At 43.1% G+C, this 18,353-nt stretch overlaps 1 protein-coding gene across 1 annotated transcript in view; it reads left to right on the top strand.

The window, feature by feature from the left end:
• Positions 1–13,276: 13,276 nt before the first annotated feature.
• Positions 13,277–18,353, top strand: part of pkd1b (polycystic kidney disease 1b) — a 39,287-nt gene continuing 34,210 nt past the window's right edge. Inside the window, exons 1-9 of the mRNA XM_056296749.1 lie at positions 13,277–13,298; positions 13,405–13,609; positions 13,749–13,957; positions 14,197–14,315; positions 14,650–14,797; positions 14,936–15,207; positions 15,352–16,128; positions 16,341–16,472; positions 16,686–16,831. Of these exons, the coding sequence (XP_056152724.1) occupies positions 13,277–13,298; positions 13,405–13,609; positions 13,749–13,957; positions 14,197–14,315; positions 14,650–14,797; positions 14,936–15,207; positions 15,352–16,128; positions 16,341–16,472; positions 16,686–16,831 (2,030 nt within the window). The remainder of the gene's footprint in view (positions 13,299–13,404; positions 13,610–13,748; positions 13,958–14,196; positions 14,316–14,649; positions 14,798–14,935; positions 15,208–15,351; positions 16,129–16,340; positions 16,473–16,685; positions 16,832–18,353) is intronic.

Here is an 18,353-nt window from a genome sequence, read left to right as displayed (position 1 = left end):
CGTCAAATTACAAATCATCCATATGGGGACAATGTTTTTGGAGGTGAATACTTTACCCTAACCACTTGCGAGTATGTAGCTTACCTTACACATTGAATACGGGTCAAAGATGTCTTCTGACTTGCAAACTTCACACACAATGAAAGTTAGTGTGCAGTGATGGAACTCGGCTAACTTAAGTAAACTCATCACATCCACAGCCCATTACGTGGACGGCGGATGCGTCCATTGGTCAGTTTCGTCCCATGGGTTTGCTCGATTTAATTTGTTACAGGAGTTAAAAAAAAAAACCTGACCATATCTCTGCCGTCTATTCTTCTCTATACTGGGTCAGTATTATCCCTGACATACCTGCATTCTCATATGGTAAGAACAGAGTATAACACTAGTTGATGGTAAAAGGGTCTCTAAAAATATTAAAGCTGGATCAGAGGATGACATTAAAAAAAAAACCTTACAGGAAATTCTTGCAACTTTGTTATCGAATAAAAAATAGATAAGAGGTACAGCAATTAACTAATTAAAAAACAACCCATCGTGTTTCATTACTGGTTCATTACTTCCTGTTTGCTCAAAATATGCACTTTGAGTGGCTGTTGCAGCTAGAAAAGCGCTAGAAAAATGCAACTTGATTGATTGATTGATTGATAGCTGGATTCAAAATTAATGAGACTAAAAAATGGTCAGTTAAGGGGGCCTGTGTGATGGAAGAATTAAATGTAGATCTCATCACTGCCTCTGTGCCCAGCCAAAAACCAATTCTTGACTTGCTTTTTACATTAGGTTTAATGCAAGAGAACTTAACATGCGGATTTAAATTTCTCCAAATATCAAGTAAATGGTTATCAATGTTAAATTGTAAAATATCTGGATTATAGTGAAAGTTAGCATATTTTGATGGCCACCTATCAGGCCACTCATCAGGTGTTAATTAAAGCCCCCCCTACTAACACATAGTCAGTAGGGAAGGAAGATTTCAATTCGACTAATCACCTCTGTGATTTTTGAAAGAAGCTTATTGTTTTCTTTGTAATTATTATACCCATATAAACTAAAATAAAAAATAAATTGTCTGTATCCAACACTACAGCCAACCAGTGTCCATTAGTATCAGCGCTATGTGTGACAACTTTACATGGAAAATTATTAAAACGGATTGCAACTCCTCCACAACGGTTGGATCCATGACTGAATAAGAGTCACCCCATTGATTTTTCCAGTAGGTGGCATCAGGACACGTGTGAGTCTCTTGAAGAAAGTAACAGTGAAACCTTAGCCCTTTGCAGAAAAGAAATAGGACTTTTCTTTTAACATTGTCTTTTAAACCCCCGGTATTTAAGGAACAAACTGAATTAAGTATTTAAAGATAACATTTAACGTCTACTGAATGAAAGTAGCTATAACAACAAACGGATTTTAGAGTATTGTGTGAAAAAAGTAGAAAGATGAAACGCCCAAAACAATTAGGTAGTGACATCCAGTGTAAATCTGATTATTTAATAACGTATAGTAGGTGCATTTCATGCTGTAAACCTGCGTTCTTCCATGAGAAGGGGCTTCTGGTGTGAGAAGATCTCTTTTCTTCTCTCATTACACATGATGAGCAGAATGATGAATTGGCGTCTTGGCGATGATTATCGTGATTTATTCTTCCAACTCTTCTTTTATGCTGTAATCCTGTGACCTTCAATGTAGGCAAAGGGGCCTCTGAAGTATGCAGCTTTATTGGCCTGTCTTGCTTTCTTGATCTGGAGCCAGAGAAGTTGTCTCTCCATCAAGAAAAACAAAAAAAACATTATTTGCAATAATATATAACACAGAGTCAATAAAAACAATCAATCAAAACACAATCAATAAAAACACACCACAGTCAAAAATCATTAAAAGTATAGATACCCCCAGTATTTTAAAAACAATCATACTGCATTGCTTCCGGTATCAGATTGAATGATATCTCCAAAAGGGGCTTTGTTGATGGCGGTCTTATCCCACGTTCACCTCTCACTGAAGTCATTGTGCTGCGAAGTATTGAGAACCGTATTCTGGTTCTGATATGGCTCATAACTTTTGCGTACTCCTCATTGCGTTTCTTCGATAGGAGTTCTGCCAGTTGGTTATGGTACTTAGTAGCTTGAGGACCCCGTCCGCCAAATGTGCTATATATAAGGGGCGTAAAAGATCCCTTTTCTACTCTCAGTACCTGATTGTTGTACTTTGTCATCTTATCCCTCTCTGCCTTTACATAGAGTTCTTTCTCCATCAAGTCCTCGCAGGTTAGATCCTCTGCAAAACGCACTCCTGCCTCCTTACACACGGGAGAGTCTTTAGTGCGTTTCCAAATCTCATCTCTCACATTGCGCATGGCAAGCAGGATGATGATTTGGCGATGTTTGCCATTTTCTTTCCTTCCAACGTGGCGCACCCCATCGACTGCAACCTCCATCTTCGAATCCAAGTCGGGAGCAATTCTTTTCAGTAGCTGGATTGTCTCTGCCCTGCTAGCGAATTCAGGGGGCAGCCCGAGAACCGCCGCAGCCAGGATGCGAACCCAGATCTTCCGCACCATGGGTGACTATGTTAGCCAGTCGACTAAAGGGTCCGACCCGTTAGCCAAGGGCCAGCGAGTCTATTTATCCGTGGTCGTTATACTATCCCCCCCCCCTCCTTTGGGAAGCGTGTCCCCGCTCTTCAGCATACATGCTCCCTCACGCCTCTGGGCGCCTCCTGACGCCTTCCCCTCACGACAGGAGACAGACACTGCTCCTCAGCAGAGTAACTCAAGGAGAGGACCTTCAGGGAGGTCCGGCCACCGTCACAATTCCTCTCACTCCACCAGTCCTACGTCTTGTTCCAAGGAAAGAAAGAGGGGCTGGTCTAGGAAGAGAGGATTGCACCATTCCCGCAGCCCAATATCCAGTGGCTTGGAGCCAGATTCCTGCTCTTCTCAGTCTAGATCCCTCTGTCCACCTATGAAAAGATAGGTGGACATCTTCACACAATCTTCCCGTTCTTCTGGATCACTATCTTGGTCCCCTCCCAGGAAGAGGAGGTACTCCTGCTCCTCCTCTTGCTCTGACTCTTGGAGTTGCTCTTCCTCCCAGTCACATTCTGGTTCTCCTCATAGAGGAGCCAAATGGAATAGAGGCAGACATTAATACAGGTCAAGCATAAGGCACAACGATAAGCAATATTCTGAAGAAGTGAAGATGCGTTAAGAGAGGGCCATTGAGGAACACAGGGTTGTTTACATTGGCCGAATCCAGGTCACGGCACCAGTTTGTAGTGGGTCTTAGTGGCGCCAGCATGATTCTAATTCATAGTATGCACAAGAATCGCCCGCCCGCTTGTAGGCTACCTTTAACATCTAGGTTCCGACACACGCACATACGCAGTCAGTGAGCGAGTTGAGCGTGCGAGCAAGAGAGAGATTGATTCGTGTTTTTGCACTAACGTTACCGATACAACACCACCATAAACCTCTGATTAGCCTTCCTCAAGCATTTCAAAGACCAGCCAACAGGCCTGAAAAGAAAACAGCCAGCTAAATAATAGGCTACAATATGGCCCAGATAAACGTGCAATAAAAGTCGGCATTAAATCAACAGATTTTCTCATTTAGCAGTATCATCATAAGAACAGGTAGACATATTAACAATATGCAACAACAGCAAGACCAAACCAAGCTGCTACAATAAACAATCTGAAAAGCAAGATGAGAAAATAAAATAGTAGTTCTACCTATTTGAAGTTCATTCTGCGTCTCCCCGTTGCATCAAACTCTTGCAGAACAGCCTCCGCATCAAGTCCCAACATCATGATGGATGTTCATCAATGCAAGTCCACTCAGTTGTTTGTCAGACATCATATTCCAGAGATATGTCTTCAAGCGATGTAAACAGCTGAAGGAGTGCTCAGCATTGGCAGTGGATACAGGCATCATTAGGAGAATCTTCATGACAGTGTGTATGTTTGGGTAGAAGTCTGCAGTTAATCCCAAAACCTGGCAGATGTCACTAATTAGTTCAAGCTCCACATCTGCAGTGTCAACATTGGGCATCGAAACACCATACTCCTTCTTTATCTCCTGCCATAAATTGTCTGTCAACAGTCGCAATTTGTCGGGTAGAAGGTACTGGGCTTTAAGACGTGGCAGTGCAAGGCATACTCTGTCCCTCACCTCTGGTCAGGTGGTCAATGAATGGCAAGAAAATGTCTCTTCTCCAGTATTCTTCTGGGCTCGCGGCAGGTGGGTTTGACCTTTGGGTTTGTGTTTTGGCGATACAAGGCAATGATGGAGTGACTTCAACACTTGCAGCCAGAGAGCATGCTTTCTCCCACATTTCACTGTATGTAGAATTATCTCGTTTGCTCTCAAGCACTGTCATGAGATCCCTAGCCATCTGAGCGGCTATCGGTAATTCACAGTTCGGGTTCTGTAAGCCATTGCTCAGTGGCGTTAGATGGTGAAGCAGCCCCTGAGTAATAATTAAACAGACAATGAATTCAAATGACTCTGTAGCTTGAGTGAGTGAGGATGCTGTGGAACTGCATTTGGCGTTTCCCGTCTGTATTCAGCTCAACCAAGGTCGTTAATATGTCATCGTAGTTTTCAATAACAGTAGACAGGCACATATCATGCTGAGACCAGTGGGTATCAGAGAACTTTTGGAGGCGTTTCTTGTTGCTGCTGTTGCTCAATAAGCACTGTAAGCACTTTGGGGCGGCTGTAATGAAGCTCGCTATTTCTTGAACAGTGTTCAGAGTGTTGCGAATGACAGGGATCTTAGTTGAATGCACAATTGCTAGGTTTAACGCGTGATTTCAACAGTGCACGTAAACTGCAGCAGGGTACTGTACCCTGATGCGCGCTTGAACGCCTCTTACCTTTCCACTGACATTCCCAGCACCGTCATACCCCTGTTCAACTCAATGAGCAGGATCTAAATCCAGTTCTGTCAATCTGTTCAACAAAATTGGGGTCAAGGTCTCGCCTGTTGTGTCAGCTGTAGGAAAAAAATCCTCTCGCACTGAGTAGCTGCCAGAACAGTCCACGTACCGAATTATAAGGGCCACTTGCTCAACGCTACTAATATCAGCCGTCTCATCAGCCAATAGGGAAAACCACTTGGCATCCCTGCATTTGCAGAGAATTTTGTCTTGGCTCTGTTTTCCACATATCTCAATCAGCTCGTTCTGAATTTGATGACTAGTATTTTGCGTTAGCTGGTGCATTTTCAACATACTGTTTCAGCAACTCCTCTCCCTCAGCACGATATTTCAGAAGCGCTTGAAAATTACTACGCTCATTCATGTGGCCCCCGAATGAGTATGTTTTGCTGTCCACAAACGGCGATTAGATCGATGACTGCTTTGAGTCCATATTTATTGCGCTCTACTGCTTGTTGGTGTGAGCGATCTAACATGGAATATACAGACTGGCTCTTGACCATGGCAACATTAAGAAATTCAGCAGTGCGCAGTTGTGCACTCGTGTGAGCTGGTGTTGCTAAGTGTCTCGAAACTATTTTCTTTGCATTACTCCAGTCACTAAGTGCCTTCGTTCTCAGAATCGTGTCTCCTGATGAGAAAATCATACAAGCTATACAAAAAACACCATCAGTGCTTTTGCTGTAACGCAGAGTGGGGTAAATGCTCTCATCAAAAAAATCCTCTGGAATTTTGCATCGCTTCCCACAGATTTCCTTAGATGGGGCTATCCACCTTCTAGGAGGCTTGAATCTCGACTGTAATGCTTTTAGTTTGACCGAGTCGGATGCCCTTTTGAGTTCATAAGCCTTAACGCTGCCAATGTCATCGTGAGAGGCTGAGTTAGCACATACCGTGGATATTTGCTGATGTGACAAAACATCCGAGTTTTGTGGGCTTGGATTACAGTCACCTGTGGGTAGCTGCAACAGCAAATTCCTCCTGGGGCTCATCACTTTGCAAAGCGGGTGGATCATGGACATGTAGCTGGCTGCTAGCTTCTGTCATAATGCTAGCACTGGCAGCACTAATGTGAGTAGACTCAATGCTCGTGCTGCTCTCGGCAGAATCTAAACTGCTTATGATAGTTCGCGTTCTATTTTCAAAAGCCCGAAAAATGTTCCAATTGTTTCTGTTTGCTCGTTTCTAGGCTACTTATTTGCTTGCTAACACCTATTTTGTACTGTTTATGGCTAACACACAAGATAACGTTACTGGTAAGCTAAATCCAAGCACCAGAAATGTTGATCATGCAATGACCTATAGCCAGTGACGTTAACACCAATCATCAGCCTTCAAATGTATTGCGTCAAACGGCATGAGTGGCTTTGGGTACCGTTAGTGAGTGGACGCAGCCAAAAATCTATCTCAAGCACAGCCAAGTATGTATTTATCACCTGCGAAAATCAGTACAAGTTTGTTAATTTTGTTGGTGCACTTAGTAATTTTTTTACAGCAATTATGGAAGACTGGGGCTGGTTGTCATATAGTTCAATTCAGTTGAAATGTTTGCAACCATCCCATCTCCCCATACAAAAAGGTAACATCAGCAAAGCATAACATAACATTTATGCAGTCAATATGACATCAATATACTTGGTTATAACAAGGATTTGGTGGTCTGAACTGCTACTGTGCTGTATACCTTGTCGTTCAACCACCTTGGATGCTGCAGATTTGCTAGATCACTGCTCTCAAGCACCTCCACATACATGATACCTAACATATCTGCCTCCCTCATGAATAACCTGCTGATACTTGTGCAGCTCTTCCGGTAGTTCACCTGCATATGTGAAAGTTTCCAAAATTCAATTGATCAGCACTCCTCAAATCAGAATCTCTCATTGTGATCAATTAGGTATCAGCATGCCCGTGACCCTGAGACCAAGATAAGTGGTTCGGATAATGGATGGATGGATGTCTAAAAACTTTGTTAAAATTCTATCCATATCTTGCAGAGAGAGCCTGTGTTTGGTGTATTCCTGTGCTGTGGGCAAGAAACTCAGCTCAGCCAAAAGTGCTAAAAACCTGAAGATACGAAATCCATCCTATATAAAAAAAAAAACAATCTGCAGAAATGCAGGTCAGGTGAATTGGCTAAAATTTTGGCTAAAACAAAATTTTCCCTAGGTGTGTGTGTGTGTGTGTGTGTGTGTGTGTGTGTGTGAAGGCGGGGGGGGGGGGGGGCTGTGATGGCCTGGCGGCCTGTTCATGTTCAGGGTATCTCCCTGCCTGCCGCCCAATGACTGCTGGGATAGGCTCCAGCATTCCCGCGGCCCTGAGAGCAGGATAAGCGGTTTGGATGATGGATGGATGGTTAATTATAATGTCAGTTGCCTATCTATTATGGTAGTCTGGTCAAAAGATTTAAAAATCTTGGCTTTGACCTTGAGTGGCCCAAGATATGGAATAATTATTCTCCTTTTCTAAGAATCTTGCTCATAAGTTAATCAATTTTAAATTCGCGCACAGTTTATTTTACTCCTGAGAGTAGATTGATGTTTAAATTCTGAGTTAGGGAACTTTTTACATATGTTTTGGACTTGGCCCACTGTTAAATATCTTCGAGAACACATCGCCAATACACTTATTAATATGTTTGATAAACATGTTCCACTATGCCCTGCTCTTTTTTTCTTCCTTTGGTTATAATCTGAATGTCATTCTATCATGTCTTAAGAAATGAGTACTCTTCGCTGCCTCAACAGCTGCTAAAAAAACATTCTCAAGAGTTGGTTTGAACCAAATATTGTTTTGAGCAAAACTTGGGCTGTGATGTTTCGCAATATTTGTACTCTTGAGAAATCAACATCTAAGGCCAATGGAGTGAAAATTGAAACGCTAGCTATATGGTCCCACACTATCGCTTTCAGTTCCAGTCTGTTTTAATACTGTTTCTTGCTTTATTACCCTTTCTTTCTTTGTATACCATTATGTTTGTTTTATACATGGCATTCAACTGAAGTTTAAAACACAGATAGGCAAGACAGAAAATAGTGAAGGAAGCTGTAGGCTTTGGCATGGCTCCCAACCTACAGACCCCCACCACCACCACCAAATCAAGGAAATCAAACAAAAAAATATACATATACCATCCCCAATACATCTTACCCTACACACTACATCATTTATTAGTGGCTCAAGTCTGAAGACGCAAGGCTTAATCAGGACTCGCGTCTTCAGACTTCATCTGTGATGTATCTAAATCAGAGTGTACATAATTCAGTAAATTCACATTACATCCTTTCACTTTGCCAGTTTTACGTTTTATCCGTGGTTGTTTTTCTTTTTTATATGTTGATCCGTGTAGGCTGGTATCCACACATTATTTTATTTATTTTGTATTTTATTCTTTTTCTTTTTATTATGATTTATTATTTTATCTACTATTGTTAATAATGTTTCTATTATTATTATTATTAGCACTGTTATTATTACTATGATTTTAACTCAAATGTTTGCTTTTTTTTGACTGATACTGTTGTATGTGTATCTTTGTCTACATATAAGAAACTATTGTTCACAGACATTTTTAAAATGATAAATTCATAATCAAATTTTTTGGTGGGGGAAGTAATGCTTTTGTTCTGCACCTTTCTGAAAACTCTGGATGTATTATTTTTTTACATGATTTTGTCTACATAAAAATGTTATCTATAGCACCTTTAAGTAGCTAATAATATTACACAATTTCCAAGACGGATGAGTTATATTACCGTTACTCATGCCTAGTTCCAGCCAAACTCCATAAGCAGGATTTTTTTGTTTTGTTTTTTTTTTTTTTGGGTAATGTAAACACCTGTCTGCTACGAACTGTTTGTTATTTAACTATGCTGATAATAATAGACCTAATTTTATGTATAATGGACGCGGTAAACTATTGATTGAATATATCTACTGTATGCTGTTTATTATTCATTTCACAGTTCTGTTAATTGATATTTTACAACTTATTAACCTGTTTTCAATTTTCGTTTCATATTATTGAGCTATTATTTAGCATACATGTTTACATGCATTAAGTCCACACTTGGGTGTTGAAAATAATTAATCTGCTGTCAAGCTGCGGGATTCGGCCACAAGTTTTGTTTTGTTTTTTTTTCATAAAAAAAAATTAGCTAATTTTTTAAGTCTCTGTTGGCTACCTCGCTTGCCTGTTTGTTTAGACACCAAAAAAGCTTGAAAACTATTTTAAGAGAGCTGTTTTAGCCTTTGTTGGGTGTTCTTTTGGTATGGGTTTGTGTGTGTGCTTTATAAACATAATGTTTAAAATTTAAAAAAAAGTGAAATGAAAGAAATGTGTTGTTGTTGTTTTTTTTTTTTTTGGGGTAGAAGTGGTAAAATGTACATTTGAAATACAGATCTGTGCCAGATTTGAGCCGGGTATAAAATAATTAATTCTTGAACTTGGCCAGTTACGGCCCAAAACTGGTACAAATCTGTAAGCCAGATCCGCGCCGGTATTGGCCCATTGTGCAAAAAGACACTGGGGCAGATTTGTTTTGCGGATCTGCGCCAGATGATGTGATACATTCGGCCCAGATCTGGCCCAGTTTCATTTAGCTGTCTGGGAAGGCGCTGCTTGTAGTGGGGGTGTGAGCCAATCAGCCATCAAGGTGCTACTCCTCATCCATTGATTTCGCCTTAAGCTACGCAATACTCATGCGCAAACTCCGAAATTCACAATGTTGAAAGCAATCCTAGAAAAAAAAAAGCAGGGCCTACACTCCCCATTGAAAAAGTAAGTGAGCTTTCTACAATGTCATTGATATTTGTGCTTGCAACAAAGCAAGCTAGCTCATTTGAATTTGAGCAGCTTAGCTACACTTCAGAGTGAAATCAGTAATGTTGACCATTGTCCATTTTCAGAGTTTTAATAAACTGGATTACCAGTAAAAATTACTTGCCATTGGGGCATCTGGTTAGTGTAGCGGTCTATTCTGTTGCCTACCAACTCATGGATCCCGGTTCAAATCTGTGTTGCCTCCGGCTTGGTTGGGCATCCCTACAGACATCAGCTTTGTGCATAACTGTAGTCCACTGACTTCTGGTTTTTACTGCAGCGGTCATACCAGTTTCCTTGTAGTTGGCGTGTGCTATTGCCAATGACATATTTTTCACGATGCCTGCAAGATTTCCCATGGATAATGTCAACGACATGCACAGAATTGTCGACAAACTTTCACCTGTACCTACCAGCAAACGGGTGAAAAGTTTCAAGTTGTACATATCAAGGTACGTCCAAAATTCCGTCCATCCGTCCTTCCGCTTGTCCTCATAATTATATGTACAACTTGAAACTTTTCACCCGTTTGCTGGTAGGTGAAGGTGAAAGTTTGTCGACAATTCTGTGCATGTCGTTGACATTTATCCATGGTAAATCTTGCAGGCATCGTGAAAATTATGCCATTGGCAATAGCACACGCCAACAAACAGGAAACTGGTATGACTGCTGCAATAGAAACCAGAAGTCAGCGGACTACACTTATGTAGAGTCTATTGGCCATGTCTGTGGTCGCTGCACTAGTGCATCCTCTGGTCGGTCTGGGCACCTGTTCATGGGGGACAGGAAACTGTGGGGAATAGCGTGATCCTCCCACGCCCTACGTCCCCTTGGTGAAACTCCTCACTGTCAGGTGAAAAGAAGCCACTGGTGACTCCACATGTATCGGAAGGGACATGTGGTAGTTTACAGCCTTCCCCGGATTGGCAGAGGTGGTGGAGCTGCGACCGGGACGGCTATTACACTATGCAATCAACATTTACTTCATAATGATAATTTAAAGCAAAAAGTTGTCCACTGTCGCTTTAGAAGATATCTATGGCAGACAAGTTTTACCCCCCCCCCTTTTTTTTTTCCCCCTTCTTTTCTTTTCTCTCTCGCCAATTGTATCCGGCCAATTACCCCACTCTTCCAAGCCATCCCGGTCTGCTCCACCCCCTCTGCCGAGCTGGGGAGGGCTGCAGACTACCACATGTTTCCTCTGATGCATGTGGAGTTGCCCGCCGCTTCTTTTCACCTGACAGTGAGGCGTTTCACCAGGGAGACGTATTGCATGGGAGGATCACGCTATTCCCCCTCAGTTAACCCTTCCCTCCTGAGCGGGTGCCCCGACCGACCAGAGGAGGAAATAGCGCAGCGACCAGGACACATGCCCACATCCGGCTTCCCGCCCGCAGACACGGCCAGTTGTGTCTGTAGGGATGCCCGACCAAGCTGGAGGTAACACAGGGATTCGAACTGATGATCCCGTGTTGGTAGGCAACGGAATAGACCCCTACGCCACCCAGATGCCCTCTGGCAGACAAGTTTTGCAGAAAGCGTGGTCAAATCTTGGACAGCTCTGACCACACCTTCTTGGAGGGATTCATTCTTCTCCTGTGTGGATGGAGATACAGGTACCCCAGGGTTAAAAAGAAAAAGAAAAAAAGGATCTAAATCTTCTTTGTTCCAAGTGTAATAAATGCACTTAATTTGCATGAAACTTTGACCACACTTTTCAGCAGTACTTTATTGTGGCTACCGTTCCAGTGATTTGATACTTTTAACCAACAGTTTTTGGTTGTTTGCTGTAACTTGTGATTAATGTCCCATGTCGTCTTATATGTTGTATTTGCGGTTTTGCTCTCTAATGCAAATCAAATTTCCCCTCGAGGGGTAATAAAGATCTGAACTGAACTGAATTGACCTGAACTGAATTGGCCATGTGTGGAGTAGGTTGTAGTAATTATTGTACCTTTTTCTATTTAAAGGTAGAACAAGTAGGATTTGTGGGTTGTGGTTTGTAAACACAACATTCAAAGTTATTCATTCAGATCTGCACCAGCCATTGGCAAGGTAAACCACTGCTATATCATTGTTAACCGGATCGAGTTGAGTTATAGTCAGCTGAGTACAGCTCACTTATTTCTGCAATATGTGAGGGTTTCCTCTACCTCTATCTGCTCATGCCTCTCTGGCTCTGGCTTGTTTGTTGTTCGTGTCTATGAAGATAACACTATGCACACCTTTAAGTCATCGTGGCCATCATAAGTTAAAGAAAAAAATGTCCAAGATACTGAGCGTCATTGTTAGCTGGGTATGAGACCAATCAGACAGCTGTTTTTGGAAAGTTCATGCTTGGTTGTAGTTGAGAATAGCTTTCTCAGCTGCAGCAACATTGGATTTACATAATGGCCCTCTCAGTGATTCGGTATGATAGTTATTACTTGCCCACCATCGATCACAGCTTTGTTTTGGGATGTTCCCATTCCATCAAAATCATCACTCATCTGCCAAGCCATCCCCGCTGTTAAAGGTAGAACGAGTAGGATTTGTCCGTTGCGGTTTGTAAACACATTAAAAGTTGACACCTCCTCTCCGGCTCAACGACACCGGAAGCACTGCCCTCTGACCGCAGTTGCCAGAATACATCCCAGTGAACAGACCAACGCCGCGTCGCTCTTCATTCCCATCCTCTCCTTCAGTGCTCGTTAGCTGGTGAGAACCAGCTTTGTCCAGTCAGTGTTTCACCTCACTATATTTGTCCCTTTTCTGTGCTGGGTCCATCATTGTCATAGGTTCCTCTTTAATGCATGCTTATGATCTTCATCTGTCATCTGGTGAACTATGTTTTTATAGAGTCTGGCTGCTCAAAGGTTTGACGCCAGGAAACGTCCCTTACACAGCAAAATAAGAAAATACAGGCAGAGGACTGGGGTCTCTGCAGATACAGACACTGCCACACAACACAAGTCTAATTGGTCATAAGTGATGATTGAGAGGGATTATTTAGGTATGAGTCTATACATTGATTTGTAGGAAAATCCTACTTGTTCTACCTTCAAGGGGGCTTTGAAGCTCCTACATCATCCATTTTGATATATTACATTAAAACACCATGCGGCACAGTGGTGCAGTGGGTCGCCTCACAGCAAGAAGGTTCTGGGTTCGAGCCCCAGGGTAGTCCAACCTTAGGGGTCATCCTGGGTTGTCCTCTGTGTGGACTTTGCATGTTCTCCCCGTGTCTGCGTGGGTTTCCTCCGGGTGCTCCGGTTTCCTCTGACAGTCCAAAGACAGGTAGGTCAGGTGAATCGGCCGTACTAAATTGCCCCTAGGTATGTGTGTGTGTGGGGGGGGGGCTCTGTGTGATGGCCTGGTGGCCTGTCCAGGGTGTCTCCCCACCTGCTGCCCAGTGACTGCTGGGATAGACTCCAGCATCCCCGCAACCCTGAGAGCAGGATAAGCAGTTCGGATGATGGATGGATGGACATTAAAAAAAAAAAAAAACAGACTGACACAGACATAGATATGGCTTATACCTTTCAAATTTGTGAGGAAGAATCACCATAAGTTATAATGTGATACGCATAATTGAAAATGATTCTTGACATTTTAACAGCTCGGGATAGTGAAATAAGTCTTGTTTGCTATTACAGTTATCACTGGTTACTGTCCCCTAGAAAAGATTCATTGTCCAGAAGGTGGACGGATACACCTGTCTAGCCTACGATGCTATTGGCTCTCTGAGAAAGCATTGCCGTGGCCAGAGGCACGAGACTCATGTCGAGGTATCCCAGGAGGGGATCTGACAGCTGCCGACAGCCCTGAGCTACAGAACTTCATCCACTTCTCCTTTCCAGTGTGAGTCACTCTATTTGATAAGTACAAATATAGGGCAGGGGCTTTAAAATGACCTCCCCTGTTACCCTCGGTCTCTCTGCATCGCTTGCTTTCGATAGCAAACAGGTCCCCCCCCTTTTTTTTTCTTTTTTTTTTTTAGGAAAGACAGTATGTGGATATGGCTCGGGGGAACAGGGGAAGGGGGGCCCCAGCAGGTTGGAACGCTGAGGCCGGTGCATCCTGGCTGGTGGGATGGAGGCGGTGAGAGTCAAGGGTTCTGTATTCAGATGACCCTGGGGACAATGGGACAGTGGAGGAGAGCGAGATGTGATGGAGAATACTTCTTCCTCTGTCAAAAAGAAATAGCTGGTAAGATCGTTATTCTTATTGTCTTTCGCTCGTGTAACAAGCCTAACGCACACCTTGACAGAGTACCATTCATTTGCATGGAAAGTGTTGAAGGTGTTCCTGTGTATTAGCTAAGTAGTTACCATCCATTACTAACACTAGCTGAATCAGATTGGTCGTGTAGAAAATGTATGGCATCAGTATGTATGCAAATTACATTTATGTTAATTGATAACAGTCAAATGTGCTTCTGTGCACAGTGTCTTTACCATCTGTGGACAGTTATCTAATAGGAGTATCTGTCATGAGTGGCGTCTATGCGAGGGCCCAGCTAAACACCCTGCCTGCCACCCCTGATACCAGACGACTCAAAGTGGAGGTCGGTGAAAGATATCCAACATCTAAGGTGTTGACCCACAACAATGACAGAATTATTCATTGTTGTTTGGAAATTTGACTTGCACAGTGTTCATTCAGACTACAGTTGAGTAAAAAAAAAAAAGACTATATATAATCACAGATAATTTGAAACAAATTGAATTTCCCCTCTGGAATAATTAAGTTCTTATCTATACGCCTTTACTGAAACTGAGTTCATCCATTTTATTGTTGGTTTACATTCTGTCAGCCTTTTGAGTTTATTTGTTTCTCACTTGCACATTTGCTTTTTTTGCCCTTGATACCATCCTGATTGATTGTTTTTGACGTGACAGATGCAACTGTTTCCAGGGTTGTGGTTTAGTCATGCGGGTCGGTTGGCATCAGTAGAAATGGTGGTCCAGCCCAGCCCGCTGTCTTCTCTGGCCCGAGTCCAGATCCTCCGGCCTTACTGCAACTCCAACCAACACCTCGTCCCTCCAGGTACCATAATTATTATCGATTTCTGAGGAGCACTAGGAAGAATGTAAAGATTCAACTATGTTACTGTGGAAAAACCTAGGATTTTAGCAAATATAAACACTAAACATTTTTACTTAATCTTTTGTTTCCGCTGCTCAGGTTGCAGCTCTCTCCTCAATCCTTTTAGCTGCTGCTCAGCAGTGCCACTGTGTAATACCACAGGAGGCTGTGCCATGGGACAGTACTGGTGCCATCTGATGGAGGCCTGCCTGTCCGTCACCAGTCCCTGCAGCCCCTATGACCGCTCACCTGCAGCGGGGGGGCACAGATTCACACTGCCCCCTAGATACCTTGCAACACCACCCTTCTACCACTTGGTGGCAGACTTGCCAGTCACAATGAGCCCCAGCACTGAGCTAAAAACTGTTCATGTGAGTTGCCCCTTTTTCTATATTCTGTGGTCTATGACCACAAAAAAAAACATTGTAAACCACAATGGATGATACTATCAAAAACAAAATATAAGTTGATAAGAGTATAATCGTCTACCCATTTTCTCATCCTTCCTGTCACAGGTGGCTTTGCCTGACAGGGAGATCATGGTTTATCCTGATGATGTCTTGGCCATACAACACACTCGCGATGCAGGAGCTTTCTTACACTGCCTGGGTAGCGACTCCTCCCCCGACTCCCCCTGGCGACAGAGCTACTTGTCTTCACAAGGGACTGGGTGGGGGGGATGGTGGGAGGGAGGCCTCGCTTCCCTGCTCCAGGGAGGCCAGTGGGTAGATGGGGTGGTGTGTGATCTACGGATACTGTATGTGGACACTCTACACAGTGGCCATGGCCGTGGTCTGAACATAGAGCATGGTGACCTCAGTGACTATATCTTCACAGAGACCACAACGATACCTGATATTAGAGCCCTAACTACCAGTCCGACTCCACTTCTGAGTGCAGCACTCAAAGTCATCCACCCCCAGCCTGATGAAAAGAACCAGATTCACGTCATAATCAATGTCCCAACTCTCCTTGTTGTCAAGATCATATCTGGACATAAAACCAGTAGCTCATGGTCAGCTCCAGTGCTTCAGATGGGGGTGCCCCTCTCTCCATCTTGTCCAGAGGAGGTGGCCAAGTCTTGGCCTGGCTGTAAGAGAGAGTCCTATGATACCTGGTTTTCCTGTGTCACCCTTGTAATGCCCTTAGTGGGGGCTCAGAGTATGAACATTAGTGTGATGAATGCTTTGAGCTCCCAGACTGCCAGCGTGACGATTTGCGGCCATGAGGAGATAACAGGACTTAGCGTAGAGCCATATGGACATCTTAGGATGCTCGTGGACATTTCACAGGTGAGAATGCCCCCCACGCGCACACACATTCACATATTTCATAATTTTGAGTTATTTTTTTTTCAAAAGATAAAAAAGAAATGTGGGGTTTTTTTTAAAAAAGAAAAGAGAAATGTAGATCTAAAAACTACAGTCTTCATTTGCCCATTTCAAAAAGTTTGCTGGACTTGATTGAGCATCCCTTTACCCTACTTTGTGCTTTAATGTCCCAGTCATTTACAGCCAAAGTGAGGACAGGTTCATCAGTGAAATTCACCTGGGTGATTGACAACATGGAGACCTTTGCTTATGAAGGGGAATCCTACAGTGTGTTGCTAAAGAAACCTGCCAACTACAGACTTTGGGTAAAACGGTTTATTTCCAAAAATAATCTTAGTAAGGGTGGTATTACGTGGTTTCAACATTAAATCATATGAAATTTGATGCCAATGAAATTTGACATGTTGCTGGATCTGTGCTTTGGAATCACTACTATATTCATCTAAAGACAACATAGAAGTCATCCTGTTATCTGTCAATTGTTTCAGGTGACAGCTTCCAACCCTGTGAGTTCCCAGTCCCAGGAAATCCTTCTGACTGCCGATGTCATGATGCCACTCACTGACATTAAGTTCTTGTCTGTCAGAGAAGTCATAGCTGTGGCCGCCTCACACATCTACACCATTACAGTCAGAGTAGACATCTCCCTAGCAGTTACTTTCAGGTGTTTACCATTGGTTTCTTTTTGTGATATACATACAGTGCATCCGGAAAATATTCACACCCCTTCACTTTCCCCACATTTTGTTATGTTGCAGCCTTATTCCAAAATGGATTAAATTCCTTTTTTTCTCATCAATCTACACACAATACCCCATAATGACAAAGTGAAAAAGGTTTTGTAGAAATGTTTGCAAATTTATTAAAAATAAAAAATTGAAATATTGCATGTACACAAGTATTCACACCCTTTGCTATGACACTCGAAATTGAGCTCAGGTTCATCCTGTTTCCACTGATCATCCTTGAGATGTTTCTACATCTTGATTTGAGTCCACCTGTAGTAAATTCATTGATTGGATATGATTTGGAAAGGCACATACCTGTCTATAAAAGGTCCCGCTGTTGACAGTGCATGTCAGAGCAGAAACCAAGCCATGAAGTCAAAGGAATTGTCTGTGGACCTCCGAGACAGGATTGTATCGAGGCACAGATCTGGGGAAGGGTAAAAAAAATGTCTACACCTTTGAAGGTCCTGAAGAGCACAGTGGTCTCCATCATTCGTAAATGGAAGAAGTTTGGATCCACCCGGACTCTTCCTAGAGCTGGCCGCCCAGCCAAACTGAGCAATCGGGGAAGAAGGGCCTTGGTCAGGGAGGTGACCAAGAACCCAATGGTCACTCTGACAGAGCTCCAGCGTTCCTCTGTGGTGATGGGAGAACCTTCCAGAAGGACAACCATCTCTGCAGCACTCCACCAATCAGGCCTTTATGGTAGAGTGGCTAGACGGAAGCCTCTGCTCAGTAAAAGGCACATGACAGCCTGCTTGGAGTTTGCCAGAAAGCACCTAAAGGACTCTCAGAACATGAGAAACAAGATTCTCTGGTCTGATGAAACCAAGATTGAACTCTTTAGCCTGAATGCCAAATGTCACATCTAGAGGAAACCAGGCACCTCTCATCAATCACCTTGCTAATACCATCCCTACAGTGAAGCATGGTGGTGGCAGCATCATGCTGTGGGGATGTTTTTCAGCGGCAGGAACTGGGAGACTAGTCAGGATCGAGGGAAAGATGATTGGAGCAAAGTACAGAGAGATCCTTGATGAAAACTTGCTCCAGAGCGCTCAGGACCTCAGACTGGGTCGAGGTTTACCTTTCAACACGACAACGACCCTAAGCACACAGCCAAGACAACGAAGGAGTGGCTTCGGAACAAGTCTGTGAATGTCCTTGAGTGGCCCAGGCAGAGCCCAGACTTGAACCCCATTGAACATCTCTGGAAAAACCTGATAATAGCTGTGCAGCGACGCTCCCCATCTAACCTTACAGAGCTTGAGAGGATCTGCAGAAAAGAATGGGAGAAATACCCCAAATATAGGTGTGCCAAGCTTGTAGCTTCATACCCAAGAAGACTTGAGGCTGTAATCGCTGCCAAGGGTGCCTCAACCAAGTACTGAGTAAAGGGTGTGAATACTTATGTACATGCAATATTTCAGTTTTTTATTTTTAATAAATTTGCAAAAA

The sequence above is a fragment of the Lampris incognitus genome, chromosome 17, assembly GCF_029633865.1.
Source record: "Lampris incognitus isolate fLamInc1 chromosome 17, fLamInc1.hap2, whole genome shotgun sequence".
Classification (NCBI taxonomy): Eukaryota; Metazoa; Chordata; class Actinopteri; order Lampriformes; family Lampridae; genus Lampris; species Lampris incognitus.
The sequence above is the reverse complement of the archived record's forward strand: the minus strand, read 5'-3'. Positions and strand labels throughout refer to the sequence as shown.